General features: G+C 41.9%; 1 protein-coding gene across 1 annotated transcript in view; it reads left to right on the plus strand.

The window, feature by feature from the left end:
* Nucleotides 1-5,517: 5,517 nt before the first annotated feature.
* The window catches only part of SAXO1 (stabilizer of axonemal microtubules 1), a 113,533-nt gene continuing 99,396 nt past the window's right edge, over nt 5,518-19,654 (plus strand). The window contains exon 1 of the mRNA XM_057722686.1: nt 5,518-5,802. Within this exon, the coding sequence (XP_057578669.1) occupies nt 5,756-5,802 (47 nt within the window). The 5' untranslated portion in view covers nt 5,518-5,755. The remainder of the gene's footprint in view (nt 5,803-19,654) is intronic.

Consider the following 19,654-nt stretch of genomic DNA (forward strand, 5'->3'; position numbering starts at 1 on the left):
AAGATATTGCTGCAATTTATGCCAAATAGTATTCTGCTTATGTTTTTCTCTAAGAGTTTTATAGTGTCCAGTCTTACATTTAGGTCTTTGACTCATTTCAAGTTTATTTTTGTGTATGGTGTTAGAGAGTGTTCTCTTTTCATTCTTTTACATGTAGCTGTCCAGTTTTTCCAGTACCACTTATTGAAGACAGTCTTCCCTCCATTGTTTATTCTTGCCTCCTTTGTCGTAGTTTAATTGACCATAGGTGCATGAGTTTGTTTCTGGGCTTTCTATCCTGTTCCATTGATCTATATTTGTTTTTGTGCCAGTACCATACTGTTTTGATTACTGTAGCTTTGTACTATAGTATAAAGTCAGGGAGCCTGAGTCCTCCAGCTCCATTTTTCTTTCTCAGGATTGCTTGTACTTGTCTTTTCATTCTCTTAATGGTGTCTTTTGAAGAGTAAATTATTTTTATAAAGTCCAATATGTCAATTTTTTTATTTTTATGAATCATGATTTTGGTGTATGTCTAAGATATTTTTGTCTAAAAAAGGTTACGAAAATTTACCTTTATGCTTTCTTCTAGAAGTTTTATAGTTTTAGGTTTTACATTTACGTTTATGGTATATTTTGAGTTAATTTTTGTATGAGATGTTGTGAAGATATAAATTCTTTTTTTAATTTCCCACATATGGATGTCCAATTGTCCCAGCATCATTCATTGAAAAGACCATCCTTTCCTGGTTGAATTGCTATGCCACTTTTTTTAGGATCAATTGACCACAAATGTAAGACTTTATTTATGGATTCTCCATTCTTTTTCTTGATCATTATGTCTGTCTTGATTACTTTAGCTATAGTTTTGATAATAAGTTTTGAAATTGGGTGGTTTAAGTCTTTTTTGTTGTTCTTTTTCAGAATTGTCTGGCTATTCTAGATCCTTTGCCTTTTGTATAAATTTTTAGAGTCAGCACACCAATTTCTGTAACAAAAAGTTTGCTGGGGTTTTGATAGGGATTGCATTGAATCTATAAATCAATTGGGGAGAATTGCCTTCTTAACAATATTGAGTATTCTGACTCATACATATGGTATATCTCTCCATTCATTTAGATCTTATTTATTTTCTCTCAGCAATGCTTTGTAATTTTGACTGTAAAAGTCTTGCACTTAGGAATGAGATGGAGCTATATGTAATGAGGTGGATGGACTTAGAGTCTGTCATACAGAGTGAAGTAAGCCAGAAAGAGAAAAACAAATATTGTATGCTAACTCATATATACGGAATCTTAAAAAAAAAAAATAATGGTACTGATGAACCCAGTGACAAGACAAGAATAAGGATGGAGATGCATGGAATGGACTGGAGGACACGAGGTTGGTGGGGGCAGGGGGTGAAGGGGAGGCTGGGACGAAGTGAGAGAGTAGCATAGACATATAGATACTACCAACTGTAAAATAGATGGTCAGCGGGAAGTTGCTGTATAACAAAGGGAGATCAACTCGATGATGGATGATGCCTTAGAGGGCTGGGACGGGGAGGGTGGGGGGGGTCAAGGAAGGGAGGGAATGTGGGGATATGTGTATAAATACAGCTGATTAACTTTGGTATACCTCAAAAACTGGTACAAGAGTGTAAAGCAATTATATTCCAATAAAAAAAAAAAGTCTTGCACTTAAAGGATAAATTTATTTCTAGGTATTGTATTCATTTTTATGCTATTGTGAATTGAGTTGTTTTATTAATTTAACTTTTGGATTGTTTGTTGCTGGTATATAGAAATTCAATTGATTTTGTAATTGATCTTCTCTCTTGTGGATTTGTTTAACTTTCTTATTTTTAGTAGTTGTGTGTGTGTGTGTGTGTGTGTGTGTGTGTGTAGAGTTCTTAGGATTTTCTACATTAGGACTATGTCATCTGTAGATATAGTTTTATTTCTTCCTTCCCAATCTGCATGCCTTTAACTTCTTTTTCTTTCCTTACTCCATTGGCAAGAACCTCCAGCAGAGTGCTGAATAGAAGCAGTGAGAACAGACATCTTGTTTTGTTTCTCATAGTGGTGGGGAACATTCAGTCTTACTGCTAAGAATGATGGTAGTTGTAGCTTTTTGTAAATGCCCTTTATCAGGTTGAGGATGTTCTCTTCTTTTCCTAATTTCCTGAGGATTTTGTAAAAAAAAAAAAAAAAATCAAGAATGGGCAGTGGATTTTGCCAAATCCCTTTTCTGAGTCATTGAGAAGATCAAGTAGTTTTGTCCTTTATTCTACTGATGTGGTGTGTTACATTAATTGATTTTCCAGTGTTAAAACAACCTTGTATTTCTGGGATAAACTCCTCTTGGTCATGGCATATAATCCTTTATATATATTGCTGGTTTGGTTTGCTAATATTTTACAAGGATTCTTATAAGAGATAGTGGCTTGTAGTTTTTATGTGACAATTTTGTCTGGCTTTGGAATCAGAGTAATACTGGCTTTGTAGAATTAACCGGGAAGTGTTCCTTAATTTTCTAAAAGATCATGTGTAGGATTGATATTATTTCTTTCCCAAATATTTGATAGAATTCACCAGGTCCCCCTATTTATCCTCTTGATACTTAATATAGTTCATAACTATATACTACGACAATATTTTGGTCACCTGCTTCTCTTTCTATGTTAAGTTCCATGATGTTCCTGTCCCTTGTCTCTGTCATTTAGCGCAGTGTCTGGCTCATCATAGGAGATCAATAAGTGTTTGTGGAATGAATGAATGGTTGAATGGTAGATGTCCAATTTACGTGTCATGATGGGCTAGTCTTCTAGCTAGTGAAGTTTAGCATTTCTAAATAGTTAAAGATGCTAAAAAAGACAATGTTTGCTAAAATGCTTTGTGCTCAGAGGAGTAACTACAGATTTTTAACAATATTCTACAAAGAGTAGATTTTCAGATGGTATTTAACAGTGAGTTTGGGGTTGGATGGGTTATAAGGCCACAGGAAAAAATTGTGTAGCTTCGCTGAGTGTTAGTTTTATAAAAAGATTTTGGGGAAATATTAAATATGGCCATATTAAGATGTAAATACAAAATTTTAAGATAAAATACCATTTGCAGTGGTCCCTAAGATCTCCAGCTTACCTAGTCATTCTTTTTCCTGGGTGGAAAAGTTTGAAAAGAAAGATCAAAGTGGGCCTGAATCTCAGCTCTAGTACTCATTAGCTGTGCAATGTGTTTTTTTTTTTTTTGGCTGTGTTAGGTCTTTGTTGCGGTGCACAGGCTTTCTCTAGTTGTGGTGAGTGGGCTTCAGTAGTTGCAGCATGCGGGCTTGGTAGATGTGGCTCGAGGGCTCTAGAGCACAGGATCAGTAGTTGTGGCGGACCGGCTTAGTTGCTCTGTGGCATGTGGGATCTTCCTGGCCCAGGGATTGAACCTATGTCGCCTGCATTGGCAGGCGTGTTCTTAACCACTGCGCCACCCGGAAAGTCCCTAGCTGTGTGATCTTGAGTGATGTAACATGGGCATGATAGATTTACCTCAGTTTTAAGAGATAGACAAGAGAGCTTAAGGGAAAGTGCGCAAAAGTGTTTAATGCATAGCAAGTGCCAGTAAATTCTTCATAGGCAGGGCTACCTTTTGGAACAGAGTTAGAGAGGTATTTCTATGAGTTAGGGTAGAATTGTCTGGAACTAACAAAACATGGGTAGTAAGTGTAACAAGGAGGGGGAGGAAAAGTTGTCTTGTCCAGCACCAGCTCTACAGAAGCACCAGTGTGGAGGCCATTTTATCCATACTATCTTCATCTTTCAAGATCTCCACCCTTGGTTGAGAGCAGGGTTGGGGGAAGTTGGGAGTGCCATGGATTGCTGACAAACTGCTAACCACAAGGGCAGTTTGAATGGTTCTCATCCAAGTCTGGGAGCATCAGTGGGACATTTTTCTGGAAGATTCAGAGATAATGTTTAGGCAGCTATCAAGAGAAGACTGGTGTTCAGCACTGTAGTTCCTCTGTAAGACCCCTGTGATGTTCTCTGTCAATGGCAAGGGATGGCACGCAGGCTTTTCCTCGGCTTCCATTAGCTCCCAGGTCTCCATCTTGTCCCCCCAGGAGTCCATCCTCCCCTTTGGGGCCCTGATCTCCTACTGAGAAGGCAAGGAGCAGCTCCACCCTCCCCTATTCTTAAGAATGATCAGTAAGCTTTGCTCCCCTCTGGATCTCCCTCTTTGACTTTTTAGAACTGGAGACAGCAAACTTTCTCTGTAAAAAGTCCTATAGTAAATATTTTAGCTTTTGTGGGCCAAGAGGCAAAATCAGGAATATGTCCAAAAATTTTTGGACAAAATTCAAAACTATTTGCAGACACAAAAACTTGAATTTTACATGTTTCATGGGTCATGTAATATTCTTTTAATTTGTTCAACCATATAAAAATGTAAAAAGAACATTCTTAGCTTGCTGGCCAAAGACAGGTGGCCGGCTGAATTTGGCCTGTTGGCAACAGTTCGCTGACTGTTGTGGAGCCTAACATGGACGAAAAAAAATCCAAAAAACTCTGACTATTAAGTGTTTTGCAGTCTAAAATGCCTCTGACTTACTGACTCACTCCTTCACAAAAACTAAGGAGAAGAGTTAGGAAGTGTGGGAAAGAAAAACAAGCATAGGATTGCCAATATTTGAAGCTCCTGTGTCCCACAACGGGGAAGTCATCATATTTAATTACGAACCACCCATCAGAGCAGTGTCTCCTGAACTTGCTTTCTGGTGGGAATCACTTGGCTTCTTGTTGAAACTAGGGTCCCAGATTAGAGGTTTTGATGCCAGTGGCTTCTTCTGGGCAGGATCTGTAGTGGTTCTCCGGGTCAGGTGAGCTGGAAGGCTGGTTAGAGAGAGGGCAAAATAATCTCCGAAACTCCTTCTTAAAGAGTGGCCCCTGGCCTAGCAGCATCAGCCAGGCTCAGAACTTGCTAGGCCCACTCCAGACCTACTGAGTCAGAAACTCAGGGGTGGGCTGTGGCCATCTGGCGTTTATCAAGCCAGGTGATTCTGATGCACACGGAAACTTCAAGACCTCTGCCCTGGTATCATTACTGTCACCTGGGGCAGTGAGGGAGCACCCTGGCGAGCAGGCAAGGCCAAGGCGCCCTGAAACCGCTGTGTTCTCAGACTGCGAGGTATATGGGAGCAGCTGAAGGCATCGATTTCCACAAGGAAGATCTGGAAACGGATGCCAAAGGGCACCACGGAGCCTAGAGATGCCACCCAGTGTGATGAGGGTGGGGTGTGCGGCCTTTTTGCCCAAGTGAGCAGCACATTTGCTGACTTGCGCACGCACCCACAATCTTTCCAAAGTCGTCCCATCCTGAGATCTTCCTGAGGTTTCATCAAGACCCCATGGGAGACCTTTGCTGCTGGAAGCTCCCTGACCTCACAGGCAGCGCTTGTGCCATCACTGCCACCCACAGGTGCACCTCGTAGCCCCGGTGACGTCACAGAGGCCCCGGGGGCCGCGGCAGGTCCTTGGGTGCGTGGGTGGGGCGGACAGAGGCGGGGGGCGGGCGGCGCATGCACGGAGAGGTTGCCCGGGCCCAGGCGGTCCACGCTCCGCGCCTCTCCCGTGCAAGGCCAGCCCAGGGAAGGAAACGGAAGACCGGACTTTGCCAAAGGGCCACTTCAGTTTTCTTCAGTATTCAGAATATTTGCCAAGGCCCACGAGACTCGGCGCGCCCCCTGCGGGGCGGTCGGGGTCTAGGAGGCGGCGGGGGATGCTCGGCGCGGACCTCCAGGCCTCGGGATGGCCCCGGTGAAGACGAAGTGCATCTGCGACCTGTGCTCCTGCGGGTAAGGCGGCCGCGCCCGCGCCTGGGGCCCAGGAGCCTGGATTTTCAGACTCTGAAAGCTAGGCTGCATCCTGACCCTGTGCTCCGAGGTCAGTCGGCACCACGTGGATGCGTCCACTTGTCGGCTTCTTTTAGGCTGCGGTGTTGGCAGCCAGCAGTTCACGCGCCGCGTTGAACCGGTTCCCGGAGAACTTGGCTGTCCTCAGGCCTTCTCCGTTTTCCTTGCCCCCAGAGCTGCAGGGAGGTTGAAAATGGGCACAGACCCGCAGAGTTTGTGCTCCCCTCCCTGCAGCCCAGAGAGCGTCAGACAAGGATAGAAAAACCCCTGGCCAGGTTGGGCCCAGCCTTGCATCTTTTGTTGGTCTCTTTTGGAAGGGTCTGCGATGGGGAAGAGGAATCCTTTAATGTAACAGTTTCTCAGAGAAATTATTACTACTTAGACATGTAAGGTATTTCTAAAACTCATGTCCACACTGGTGTAGAGTTGAACAAGAATAAGGAAAGGAAATTATTTTTGCACTCTTTCGTCCTGGCCTTGCCAGGTGTCTCCCTGGCCATTACCTTTAAGAACTGTGCTTGGGTGAAGCAGGTGGTTCCAGGGAGAAATCATGGGTTTTAGTAAGAGTTCTGCTGCCGACTCCTCTCTTATATCTCACAATCCCTGAGGTGCTTCTTTCACTTCCTTCCCAGGATATCTAAGAAGTTGCTGAGCTTGAGGACAGCAGAGGGGTAACAGAAAAGAAGGGCAGCTCTGGGGTCAGCCCTCCTGGGCTGTTGCTAACTGTGGGGTCTCGGGCAGGTAACTGAACTTCTCCAGGATTCTCTAAGGAGTCAATGAGATAATATGTGTGAGACTCCTGCTACTAGGTTGTGGTTAAAATGTGTTAGCATGTTGAAAGCTGCAAACAGTGCTTGCCAACTATAATGTTACATCAATATTGAAAATGGCATCAGTAGTGCGGAGAATTAAAGGGGACTGTAATAACTGGGTTAGAAACCTTACCTATCTATGGCGTCAATGGGTGGTTCTCAATCTTGGCTGTGCACTAGAGTCACCTGGGGAGCTTTAAAATGATACTGGTTGCCCAGGCTGTTAAATCATCCTCTCTGAGGGTGGGCCCCACCAGCAGTCTTTCGGTGATTGCCCCATTTGCCAGGATTGGGAACCACTGAACTAGATCACATAGAAGCATGGGTCTTGCTTTTTAAGCTTTGTTAGGGAGATCCAGAGCGGTGTTTTAATCTAGGGCTGATTTTCCACGCTAGTGAGGCAAAACCTCTACCGCTCACCCTCTTCTGGTGTCCTTTAGATACCCTCCTGTCTCCTCTTGAGGTACTGAGTTATTCAGGTAGGATTGGGGCTTAATTTGCTCTTTTGTGGCCATTGGGATTGAAATAATCATACAGTCTCCGTCTTTGCACAGTATGCATTCCAGTTAGGAAGGCAGGAGTGCTCATTTAAGAGGTGCAGAGGGTATGTAGTGAGAAGTCTTCATCCTGTCCCTGTAGTAGGGGATATTCCTTCTGTTTCTCCTTCATCCCTGAAAAGGGGCTATTTCCCCTGGTTGCAAATTCTGTCCGTGGGTCTCTTCTTTCCTTCCTCCTCCTCCTGTACCTACCCTTCCACTCTGATTTCAGTCAGCAGTCTCTGATTTGACTCTCACATCCATCAGCCTCTCTTCTCTTCTTTCAGTCTCATTTCACTTCTCAAAGTACTTGTTTGTCCATTTGGTTATCTCATCAACCTCAACTTCAGCAACCTTCAGTCATCACGTCCCCTTTTGGCTCCGTTAATCGTGCCATTTATTGTCCATTTACCCTGGGTTTCTTTGTTTATTTGTTTTAAAATTAATTTTTATTGGAGTATGGTTGATTTACAATGTTGTGTTTCTTCTGTACAACAAAGTGAATCAGTTATACATATACATATATCCATTCTTTTTTAGATCCTATTCCCATGTAGGTCATTACAGAGTATTGAGTAGCGTTCCCTATGCTATACAGTAGATTTTTTAAAATTAATTAATTTATTGGGTTTATTTTTTATTGGCTGTGTTGGGTCTTTGTTGCTGCACATGGCCTTTCTCTAGTTGTTGTGAGTGGGGGCTACCCTTCATTGTGGTGCGTGGGCTCCTCATTGTTGTGGCTTCTCCTGTGGAGCACAGGCTCTAGGCTCGTGGGCTTCAGTAGTTGTGGCACACGGGCTCAACAGTTGTGGCTCACGGGCTCCAGAGCACAGGCTCAATAGTTGTGGCATACGGGTCCAGTGGCTCCACAGCGTGTGGTATCTTCCTGGGGCAGGGCTCGAACCCGTGTCCCCTGCATTGGCAGGAGAATTCCTAACCACTGCACAACCTAGGAAGTCCCTACAGTAGATTCTTGTTAGTTATCTATTTTATGTATGGTAGTGTGTATATGTGTACCACTGTTTTTTTTAGATTCTACGTATAAGCGATATCATATATTTGTCTTTCTCTGTCTGACTTACTTCACTCAGTAGGACAATCTGTAGTAGGTCCATCCATTTTGCTGCAAATGACATTATTTCATTCTTTTTTATGGCTGAATAATATTCCATTGTACCTATGCGCCACATCTTTATCCATTCATCTGTCTATGGACATTTAGGTTGCTTCCATGTCCTGGGTTTTGTAAATAGTGCTGCAGTGAACATTGGGTTGCATGTATCTTTTTGAATTAACGATTTTCTCTGGATGTATGCCCAGGAGTGGGATTGCTGGAGCATATGGTAGCTCTGTTTTTAGTTTTTTAAGGAACCTTCATATTGTTCTCCATAGTGGCTGTAACAATATACATTCCCACCAAAGTGTAGGTGGGTTCCCTTTTCTTCACACCCTCTCCAGTGTTTATTGTTTGTAGATTTTTGATGATGGCCATTCTTACTGGTGTGATACCCCATTATAGTTTTGATTTACATTTCTCTAATAATTACTGATGTTGAGCATCTTTTCATGTGCCCTTTGGCCATCTGTATGTCTTTGGAGAAATGTCTATTTAGATCTTTCACCCTTTTTTCTTTTTCTTTTCTTTTTTGCTGTTGAACTGCATGAGCTGTTTGTAAATTTTGGAGACTAATCGCTTGTCAGGATTAATTTGCAATATTTTCTCCCATTCTGTGGGTTGTCTTTTCATTTTGTTTATGGTTTCCTTTGCTGTGCAAAAGATTTTGAGTTTAATTAGATCTCATTTGTTTATTTTTGTTTTTGTTTTCATTACTTTAGGAGGTAGATCAAAAAAGATTTTGCTGTGATTTATGTCAGAGTGTTCTGCCTATGTTTTCTTCTAGGAGTTTTATGATTTCTGGTCTTATATTTAGGTCTTTAATCCATTTTGAGTTTATTTTTGTGTATCATGGAATGTTCTAATTTCATTCTTTTACACGTGGCTGTCCAGTTTTCCTAGCACCACTTATTGAAGAGACTGTCTTTCTCCATTGTATATTCTTGCCTCCTTTGTCATAGACTAGGTGACCATAGGTGCATGAGTTAATCTCTTGACTTTCTATCCTGTTCATTGATCTATATTTCTGTTTTTGTGCCAGTCCATAGTGTTTTGATTACTGTTGCTTTGTAGTACTGTATGAAGTCAGGGAGCCTGATTCCTCCAGGTCTGTTTTTCTTTCTCAAGATTTCTCTGGCTATTCTGGGTCTTTTGTGTTTCCATATAAATTGTAAACTTTTTTGTTATAATTCTGTGAAAAATGCTATTGGTAATTTGATGAGGGATTGCATTGAATCTGTCAATTACTTTGGGTGATATAGTCATTTTGACAATATTGATTCTTCCAATCCAAGAACATGGTATATCTCTCCATCTGTTTTTGTCATCTTTGATTTCTTTCATCAGTATCTTATAGTTTTCTGAGTACAGGTCTTTTGCCTCCTTAGGTTGGTTTATTCCTAGGTATTTTATTCTTTTTGATGCAGTGGTAAATGGGATTGTTTCTTTAATTATTCTTTCTGATCTTTTGTTGTTAGTGTGTAGGAATGAAAGATTTCTATGTGTTAATTTTTTAAAATAATTTGTTTGTTTGCTTATTGGCTGTGTTGGGTCTTCATTGCTGCATGCAGGCTTTCTCTAGTTGGGGTGAGTAGGGGCTACTCTTCATTGTGGTTCAGAGGCTCCTCCTTGTGGTGGCTTCTCTTGTTGTAGAGGATGGGCTCTAGGCACACAGGCTTCAGAAGGTGTGGCATGAAGACTCAGTAGTTGTGGTGAACAGGCTTAGTTGCTCCATAGCATGTAGGATCTTCCTGGACGAGGGATCAAACCCATGTCCCCTGCATTGGCAGGCGGATTCTTAACCACTGTGGCACCAGGGAAGTTCTCTGTGTATTAATTTTATATCCTTCAACTTTACCAGATTCACTGATGAGCGCTAGTAGTTTTCTGGTAGCATCTTTAGGATTGTCTATGTATAGTATCATGCCATCTGCAAACAGTGACAGTTTTACATCTTATTTTCCCATTTGGATTCCTTTTATTTCTTTTTCTTCTCTGATTGCTGTGGCTAGGACTTCCAAAACTGTGTTGAATAAAACCAGCTAGAGTGGACATCCTTGTCTTGTTACCTTGGGTTTAAAAATTTGATTCATCTCTTATCCTCTACCATCCCCAGTATTTATATCATCTCCAAAGTCTCACTCACTGTTTTCCCCTTGGGTCTCTAATTTCTGTGTTTGGAAACTGGTCCTAATGTACCTTTCTAGTTCTCTCCATGATCCTCTTACATAAAATCACTCCTCCTGGACTGGGCTTTCTGGCATCCCCTAAATAGAACTTGTGACCCCTTGTCTCTGTTCCCCTACCCTTGCTGCCCCTTTTCTAAAATGCCTGTGTTCTCTCCTCCTGTTGCATGGGCTTTTAAGGCCCTATATTGATTGCGTGTCTTGTTAATCTAGCCCTGTAGCTCCGCATTGAAGAGGGACCCCATTGTATGTTAATGGTGCTAGTTATCTGTCTGCATGCTTTCTCCCCTCTTTGATTGTATAGTCTTGGAAAGCAGAGCCCATGTTTTCTATTTTTGTGTGTGTGCTGTATACTATTAACATACTGTTCTCCATAGAGCAGTCAAAACATATCTTTTTCAATAAAGAGATGGATTTTGTGTGTCAAGGTGATACGCTGAAATGGATTAGGGAGGCGAGCGTGCTACAGCTGTGCTGTCCCATAGGTTAGCTACTAGTCACATGTGGCAACTTCATCGAAATTATTTGAAATTAAATAAAATCAAAATGTCAATTCCTCAGTCATGTACTCAGTCATATGTGTAGTCACATTCCAAGTACTCAGTAGCTACATGTGTGCAGTGACCACACTACTGCACAGTGCAAATAGAGAGCGTTTCCATCCTTGTAGAGTTACAATTGGACAACGCTGACCTAGAGTCTCATTATTTGGAAGGCTTTCCCCTCACCCCCAATTAAATCTGCTCAGAAATGTATTGGGAAGGAATGAGAGGAATTTTACAGGTGTTCTCTAAGCTCTAGAAGTCAGAGATTTTTTTACTTTGCCAGCCTAAGATTATGGGAAAAAGTGATGAGAAATCTGGAGGAAAAGCAGGTGTGAAGACGAACCCTGCTGGTCATAGGAGAGTCTTCAGTGGGAGAGGGGAGTCTGAGGTTTCTGAGTGAGTCATTTGATTGCCCAGGGCTTCAGTTCCTCCAAGTTTTTAAAATCAAGAGACTTGGGGTGGATCTTGGGGCTGCCAGGGAGGGAGGGAAGCCCATATTTCTCTTTTCCACTTCATTTTCCTCCTAAGGCTTTGTTTGCGCAAATAGTCCCTTCTCCCTCCCTATTTTTTTTTTGGCTCCATGGGGTCTTCATTGCTGAGTGGGGCTTTCTCTAGTTGTGGCAAGCTGGGGCTGCTCTTCCTTGCGGTGGGCAGGCTTCTCATTGTGGTGGCTTTTCTTGTTGCAGAGCATGGGCTCTAGGTGCTCGGGCTTCAGTAGCTGCAGCATGTGGGCTTGGTAATTGTGGTGCAGGGGCTTAGTTGCTCCGCAGCATGTGGGATCTTCCCAGACCGGGGATTGAACCCACATCCCCCTGCCTTGGCAGGCAGATTCTTAACCATTGTGCCATTGGGAAAGTCCCTGAGCAAATAGTTCTTTAATGTTCTTTCCACTTTAATTTTTAAGACTTTGTTCTTGTAGTGGGGAGTCTCAGGATGCACATGGAGAGCTGGATAGGTAGACTTCCTCCATGGGAGGAGCTATCGGAGGTTTGAGGAATGGGCAGCGCTCTTGGAGCTTGTTCTTTTGTTTTGTCTTTTTTTTAAAAGCTCTTTATTGGAATATAATTGCTTTACACTGTTGTGCCAATTTTTGAGGTACACCAAAGTGAATCAGCTGTACATATACATATATCTCCATATCCCCACCCTCCTGCGACTCCCTCCCACCCTCTCTGTCCTGGCCCTCTAAGTCATCACCTATCATGGAGTTTATTTCCCTATGTTATGCAGGAACTTCCCATGAGCTATCTATTTTATATTTGGTAGTATATATATGTCAATGCTACTCTCTCATTTCGTCCCAGCTTCCCCTTTGCCCCCCCACCCCACCCTGTGTCCTTAAGTCCGTTCTCTACATCTGCATCTTTATTCTTGCCCTGTCACTGGGTTCATCAGTACCATATATATATATATATATTTTTAGATTCCATATATATGAGTTAGCATACAGTATTTGTTTTTGTCTTTCTGGCTTACTTCGCTCTATATGACAGACTCTAAATGTAAGGCCAGACACTATCAAACTCCTAGAGGAAAACATAGGCAGAACACTCTATGACATACATCAAAGCAAGATCCTTTTGGACCCAACTCCTAGAATAATGGAAATAAAACCAAGAATAAACAAATGGGACCTAATGAAACTTAAAAGCTTTTGCACAGTGAAAGAAACCATAAACAAGACGAGAAGACAACCCTCAGAATCGGAGAAAATATTTGCCAATGAAGCAACAGACAAAGGGTGAATCTCCAAAATATACAAGCAGCTCATGCAGCTTAATGCCGAAAAAGCAAATAACCCAATCCACAAAATTGGCGGAAGATCTAAATAGACATTTCTCCAAAGACGTGCAGGTGGCTAACAAACACATGAAAAGATGCTCAACATCACTAATCATTAGAGAAATGCAAGTCAAAGCCACAATGAGGTATCACCTCACACCAGTCAGAATGGCCATCATCAAAACATCTAGAAACAATAAATGGTGGAGAGGGTATGGAGAAAAGGGAATCCTCCTGCACTGTTGGTGGGAATGTAAGTTGGTACAGCTACTATGGAAAACAGTTTGGAGGTTCCTTAAAAAACTAAAAATGGAACTACCATATGACCTAGCAATCCTACTCCTGGGCATATACCCAGAGAAAATCATAATCCCAAAAGAAACATGTACCGTAATGTTCATTGCAGCACTATTTACAATAGCCAGGACATGGAAGCAACCTAAATGCCCATCAACAGATGAATGGATAAAGAAGATGTGGTGCATATATACAATGGAATATTACTCAGCCATAAAAAAAATGAAATTGAGTTATTTGTAATGAGGTGGATAGACCTAGTCTGTCATACAGACCGTTCTTTCTTTTGGCCACAAGATGGCAGCCTTCTCCCAACCAACTTTCACTGCCAGACCAGCCTAAGGGGAAAACAAAGCCCTGTTGTGGGGGGGGGGGGGGGGGGTCCTTTTTAATTTTTTATAGATTTACATTAAGTTTTCTTGAATGAGCAATTAGAGTTTAGGGCCCAGCAGAGCTCAGGAAGTGGTATACCTTGAGGAGTACATCACAGATGACAAAGTGAAGGTGTTGCAAATATCTAAATCTGGAGATTCCAACCCCTCATAAAACTTTTTAATGAGCTTTGCTGGTTTAAAAAAGCAGACACATTTTCCTGAATTAAGCAAGGCTTTCCGTCTGTCTGCTACAAAACTCCATTTGATAATCAAGAATCAGTATTATTACCATAAAGTGTTCTCTCTTTTCAATGCAGTCAATGCCAAATAAACAAAAATGTTCATGAGTCTTAGAAATACAGTAAGGCGAGCCGTTTAAAAACTGTTTCTAACAGTCCTATCACTTAATTATCTTGACACAACAGAGCTACACTGGGGGATTTGAGTGTTTGAGTGTAGTGACCCTACTTTTGTATGTGAGAAACTAAGATCCTCTGAATGTCCCAGTACTTCCTGTGATTGAAAAAAAATGCCACCTTTCACAGTTTTCAGTATTATACCACCTTACATTTCTGTAGCTTTCCAAAAATTTTAAAAGCACTTTTTTATACATTATTGTCTTCCGGGGGTGGGGTGGGGTGGGGGGGGTGGGGTCCCTCAGCATGGGGAGCGTTGCTTACTTTGGAAATTTGATTCCTTGATCTTAGCCTTGGTTTTCCCTGGGGATGTTTTCTGTTTACTGAGCTGTTCTTGTCCCAGATTACTAAATTTGCAACTAGGGGTGTGGGGAAGGAGGGTTCTGGGGAGGGCTGTAGATAAAATAAATTGCTAATCAGCTTTTTAAAGCTGAAAGGGATCTTAGTGGTCTCTAGTTCTCATTTTACAGATAAGGAATTGGAAGCATTGGGATTAATTATAATATACAAGAACACATTTTGTTAAGCTTTAGGCACAATTAGGTCAACAATTAAATTTTATTCATCTTTTACTATGTATCAGACTCTGCTAGATGTTACAATTCAGTCTATGACCTGTTTTCAAGTCACTCTGGGTAATTTTTGAATGTAGATTATAATGGAAGGGCTCCTGTCCAGTTGAGAAATATTACCTGATGTAAAAAAAGAGGTGTAATTCTAAAAGCCTTTTAGTAAAGTAATATAAATAGCAAATCCCTCTCCTGAGATTAAGATGTAGTAACACTACTTTTTCTGCAATTCTTGTAAAAAAAAAAAATTGTGGTTAATCAAGGGATTGATACAGCTTACTTTTATATCTGATTATTTTATGACTTGCAGTGCACTATTTTAAAGACTTTGTGCGATCTTGCAGGAAATTCCAGGACTGGGTAATGTATCATGAAATATTTATGTAGCATTGGTAGTATGTGCAGCATTTCATAAAAAAGGTAGTCCCATAGAGGACTTCCAAATTCCTGAAAGGATGTGGATTTGGCCCTTTCACAGAGCTTGGGGAGGAAGGGGATCTCAGGGGCAGCCATGTATCTGCAACTTAAATCACTTATGTTAACCGGGGAGGAACTTGTTATTTTAATTTTGGAAAATATTTTCTTCACATCGATGGAAATTTCCTTAACCTTAGATTTTATTTTCTTAGAGTCTCTGTTATAAATTAAGAGGAAGGAAAAAAATCAAGGAGTTGGTTTGATATTATGTTTCGAGAAGAATTCTTGTTTTTAATTTAAATAAAATTGACTTCATAAATTCTGATTAAGAAAAAAGACAACAGCTTTTAATAGATGCTTGCTGGTGACTTTTTATCTTTAACAGAATCCAGATAGAGAAGCCGGGGCGGGGGGGGGGGGGGGGGAGCTGGGGGGGGGAGCCTTTCACTTTCACTTTGAATTATTTTTATTGTAGAACTTGTGCACTTGAATGTCATATTATATACTCTTCAAAAATAATGGTATTTTTGTGATATCAGAATTAGTGTTTGTTCATATATACCTTTAGTCTTATAAAATGAGTGTACGTCAGTATAATTAGTCAAATTTCAGATATTAGGAAATTGCAGAGTACACCTTAGTAGTAATTCAAATTACAGTAGTTAAAACGATCTACTCAATCTTAGCGTTTCTAAGTGGCTGAGTTTAGAGAACCCCTGCTCCAATTCCATCCTGCCCCGGGTGGTTTTAAACACCATTCCCTCCATCGATATTAAAATATTTTAGACTGGCCTTCAGGTGCTAAACTTCATTTGAGGAGATTCCATGTCCCATGGGGGGGGGGGGGGGAATGTAGACGCTGAGCTACAGATTAACAAGGTGAATACAGGCAGCGGCACGGAACGTCAGAGGTGGGACAGACCGCTCTGGGAGGGGTACCACGTGAGCTATGGGCGGGGTACCACGTGAGCTATGGGAGGGGTACCACGTGAGCTATGGGAGGGGAAGTGATTTTCCTGCGGTGATCAGGGAAGTAAGCGCCAGAGTCCGGCCGCCTGGTTTCAAATCCTGGCGCCGCCGCTTTGTAACCGTGCAAGCGTGTGCACGTGTGAAACAGGGGTCATAACCGGACCTTTATAGGGCTGGCATTGGGTGGCACGCTCGGAAGGAAAATGTGATGTTGGGGGGGGTGGGGCGTGGGCAGAGACGCGGTGAACAGAGACATGGAGACGTCGCGCCCACCCCAAGCGCTCGGGCCTGAAGAGGGGGCACGTGCCGGAAGCTCCACACAGGCAGATTGCACCAGGGGCCCGTCAGTGCCTCAGAACGTGAGCTCACCCAGCAGAGAGAGCCGTCGGTGGGTTGGAGCAGGCGAATAGCAGATGAAACACTCTTCTCCCCAAAAGAAGTGCTCAAAGGAGCAGCATTTCTCTCTCTCTCTCTTATTTCTGTTAAAGTAATTATCCAATATCTGAATCAGGCCAACTTTAAGCCTGTTATTCAGTTATAGCTTCTGAATGGATTTGTAATTTGTTAGTATATTTTTTAAAGAAGTATATAATCTCCATTCCACCCTTGGCATTTTTAGATTCAGCGAATAATTTATTGATGTTTTACTCTGAGAGCCAGCGCAGATCTTGAAGTCAGACAGCCTGAGTTCAAATCCCAGCCTTTCCACTTTCCAGCTGTGTCTTGTTGAACCCTCGTACAGCATCGTCTCCTTCTGTGTGCTGCAGGGTCCTCATCTATAAAATGCAGATGACAGCAGAGCCTATTTCATAGGGCTGTTGTGAGGATTGTGTCCTTATTAAGCCAACAGAACGAAGCCTGGTGTACATCGTAAGGCATAGATAAGTGCTATTATGTAAATATAAATAAGATGCTAGTCTGTGTTCCAGGTTGTGAGGCTCTGGGAGGTGTGAACAACAGCTGTGCTCTCATGGAGAGCTTGCACCCTAGGGGACAGTGTTAATTTTGTTTATTAACTGGTAGGTAGTGAAAAATGCTCTGCAGGGAATGAAAGCAGTGATGTGCTGAAGTGCTTGGGCCACTTGATTAAATGTGGAGGATAGGGACGGTCTGCAGAGATTGAATCTGCTCTTGACACAGCTGGGAGGCCCTCTGCCCTCACAGGGCTGTTTATCCTTGAGTCCAGCAATGATTATACTGCTCAAGTTCTGGCTGACATTAACAAACATTAGGTTAAGTTTCTGTTCAGTTTAGAGCTTTCCAAGTCCGAAATACAATGACCCTGGGAATTAGAGGCATCCTCACTGCATAGCATACTCTATCTGCCATTCTGTTCTGGAGTTTTCTTTATGAGCTTGTTCAGAATAACTTTGAAGCATCTGTGATTGCTTCTCTAAAAGGAAATGACAGTGTTTCTAAATGGCTATGAAGTTAACCACTTAGCCAAATATTAGGTTGGGCAAAAAGTTCATTCAGGTTTTTCTGTAAGATGTAATGGAAAAACCTGAACGAACTTTTGGTCCAAGCTAATATATCCATGGATTTTAGATATCCAGGATATCCAAAAGCCCCTCATTCTTATGTTCACAGATTGAGTTGTAAGGTAAGGAACAAGTTAAATTTCTGACTGTGCTGGTCAGTTACTTAGTTTAGAAAAGTTACTGTTTACCTGATTATTTTAAGAAATCAAAACTTTTTTAAACTATGTTTTCTCTTTCAAGTATATTTCAAAGCTCTTCTGCAAGTAAAGTCTACATAATATCTGTGAACAGGGGCTCAAGATGAAAAGCAAGGAATTGATTGAATCCCTCCTCTTGTATCCTGCTTCAACTGGGAGGGCCCTGGGTAGCATTAGGGAAAGAATTAGGGACAGTGAGTCAGCATGTTTGAATTCTAGTCCTGGTTTTGATTAACGATAAGGTTTGTGCACTTGTTCAGGTCCTTTAACATCTCTGGACTTCTAAAAATCAGTGATCATCAGTTTTGTTTTTTGATAATAGTGTGAGGGGGTGTCTCGTGGCTTTGATTTGCATTTCCCTGGTGATTTGTGATACTGAATGTTTTTTTCCATATAGCTGTGTCTATTCAAGTTCTAGGCCCATTTTGAAATCAAGTTATTCTTTTTGCTGTTGAGTTATATGAGTTCCTTAGATCTTTTGGAAGTTACCCGTTATTGGATATATATTTTCTCCCATTCTATAGGTTACCTTTTCACACCATTGGTGGGAACGCAAAATGGTCCAGCCACTGTGGAAAACAGTATGGTGGGTTCCTCAAAAAAGCAAGAATAGAGCTACCATATGATCCAGCAATCTCAGTTATGGGTATTTATCCAAAAAGAGTGGGTATCAGGATCTCGAAGAGATCTTAGCACTCTCATGTTTGTTGCAGCACTGTTCACAATAGCCAAGATGTAGAAGCAACCTGAATGTCCACTGATGGATGAATGAATGAAAAATATACTGTATATATACAGAATAAAATGTTCTTTAGTTTTAAAAAACCAAGGAAATGCTGTAGTATGTGACAGCATGGATGAACTTCAAGGATGTTATGCTAAGTAAAATAAGCTAGTCACAGAAAGACAAATGTGATTCTGCTTGTCCTGTTGTCTTAAAATAGTCAAAGTCATAAATCAAGGAGTGGAATGGTGGTTGCCAGGGAATATGGGCAGGGGGAAATGGGGAGTTTCTCATCAACCTACATAGTTTCAGTTGTATAAGATGAATAAGTTTTAGAGATCTGCTGAGAGCATCTGCTGACTACAGTACCTATAGTCACCAATACTGTATTGTGCACTGACAATTCAGAGGATGGATCTCATGTTAAGTGCTTTTATCACAATAAAACTAAAATAAAAAATTAATGATCATCAGACAATGAGGTAGCCCCTGTCCATAATCGCTTTTTTCTAGGCCCAGAGAATTTCCATCTCGAGGTTCTGAAGGTATATGCAGAGGTCTCCTGGGGCCTCTGTTGGTGATCTTGGAGAAGTGAGGGAAAAGTAAAGATGTCACAGAGCTGAAGATGGACAGATGTTCTCTTGACTTTACCAGAGATTACTGAGTAGCTGCTTAGAATGAATGAGGGTCTTGCTCAGGCCTCATGGTGGCCTAGTCTGGTCTTGGGGGTATGTCTGATCTGGCTTCCTCTCTGCATGCTGCACCTCGGCCACGTGGGGCTGCCCAGCCCTAGCTTTACACTACTTACCATTTCAGGTAACCAAAGAGACTGACTAGAGTTCAATGTGCTGTTTCCAGATTTCAAGGGGAAGAGGGCCTGGTTGGATCAGCCTGTGACCTGGTTTCTCTGGCATCCAGGGTCCTTCCTCTTGGTCCAATCAGCTTAGCTGTGGGAGTTACATGATAAACACTGGGCAGTCGGGTGAGGGGGCTGTTTCGTGAGAGGATATGGGTAGGAAAAAAATGATTAAGAGGAATAATTGGCCTCTTGAAGACTCTTGCCAAGATATCCTTGTAGATGAAGTTGGTGAAAGGTGGATTGGATGATAGTATAATGAGGTGGATTCCTAGCTCATTGAATGAGCAGGCCCGTTAGAGTGTTGACTGATGGCTTTTTGCCTGCTTGGAACAATAGCACTAGCACCATGCCACAGGACTCCGTTGTTAGCTCTGTCGGTTCAACATTTTTATCAAAACTTGGATGAAGACATAGAAGTCCTCCTTATCAAATGTACTGAAAACACAAAATGAGAAGAAGATAGCAAGTGATAGGCGACAGAATCAACATTCAAACGTATCTTGACAGGATGGAATGC

The sequence above is a fragment of the Hippopotamus amphibius genome, chromosome 2 (assembly GCF_030028045.1).
Source record: "Hippopotamus amphibius kiboko isolate mHipAmp2 chromosome 2, mHipAmp2.hap2, whole genome shotgun sequence".
Taxonomy (NCBI): Eukaryota; Metazoa; Chordata; class Mammalia; order Artiodactyla; family Hippopotamidae; genus Hippopotamus; species Hippopotamus amphibius.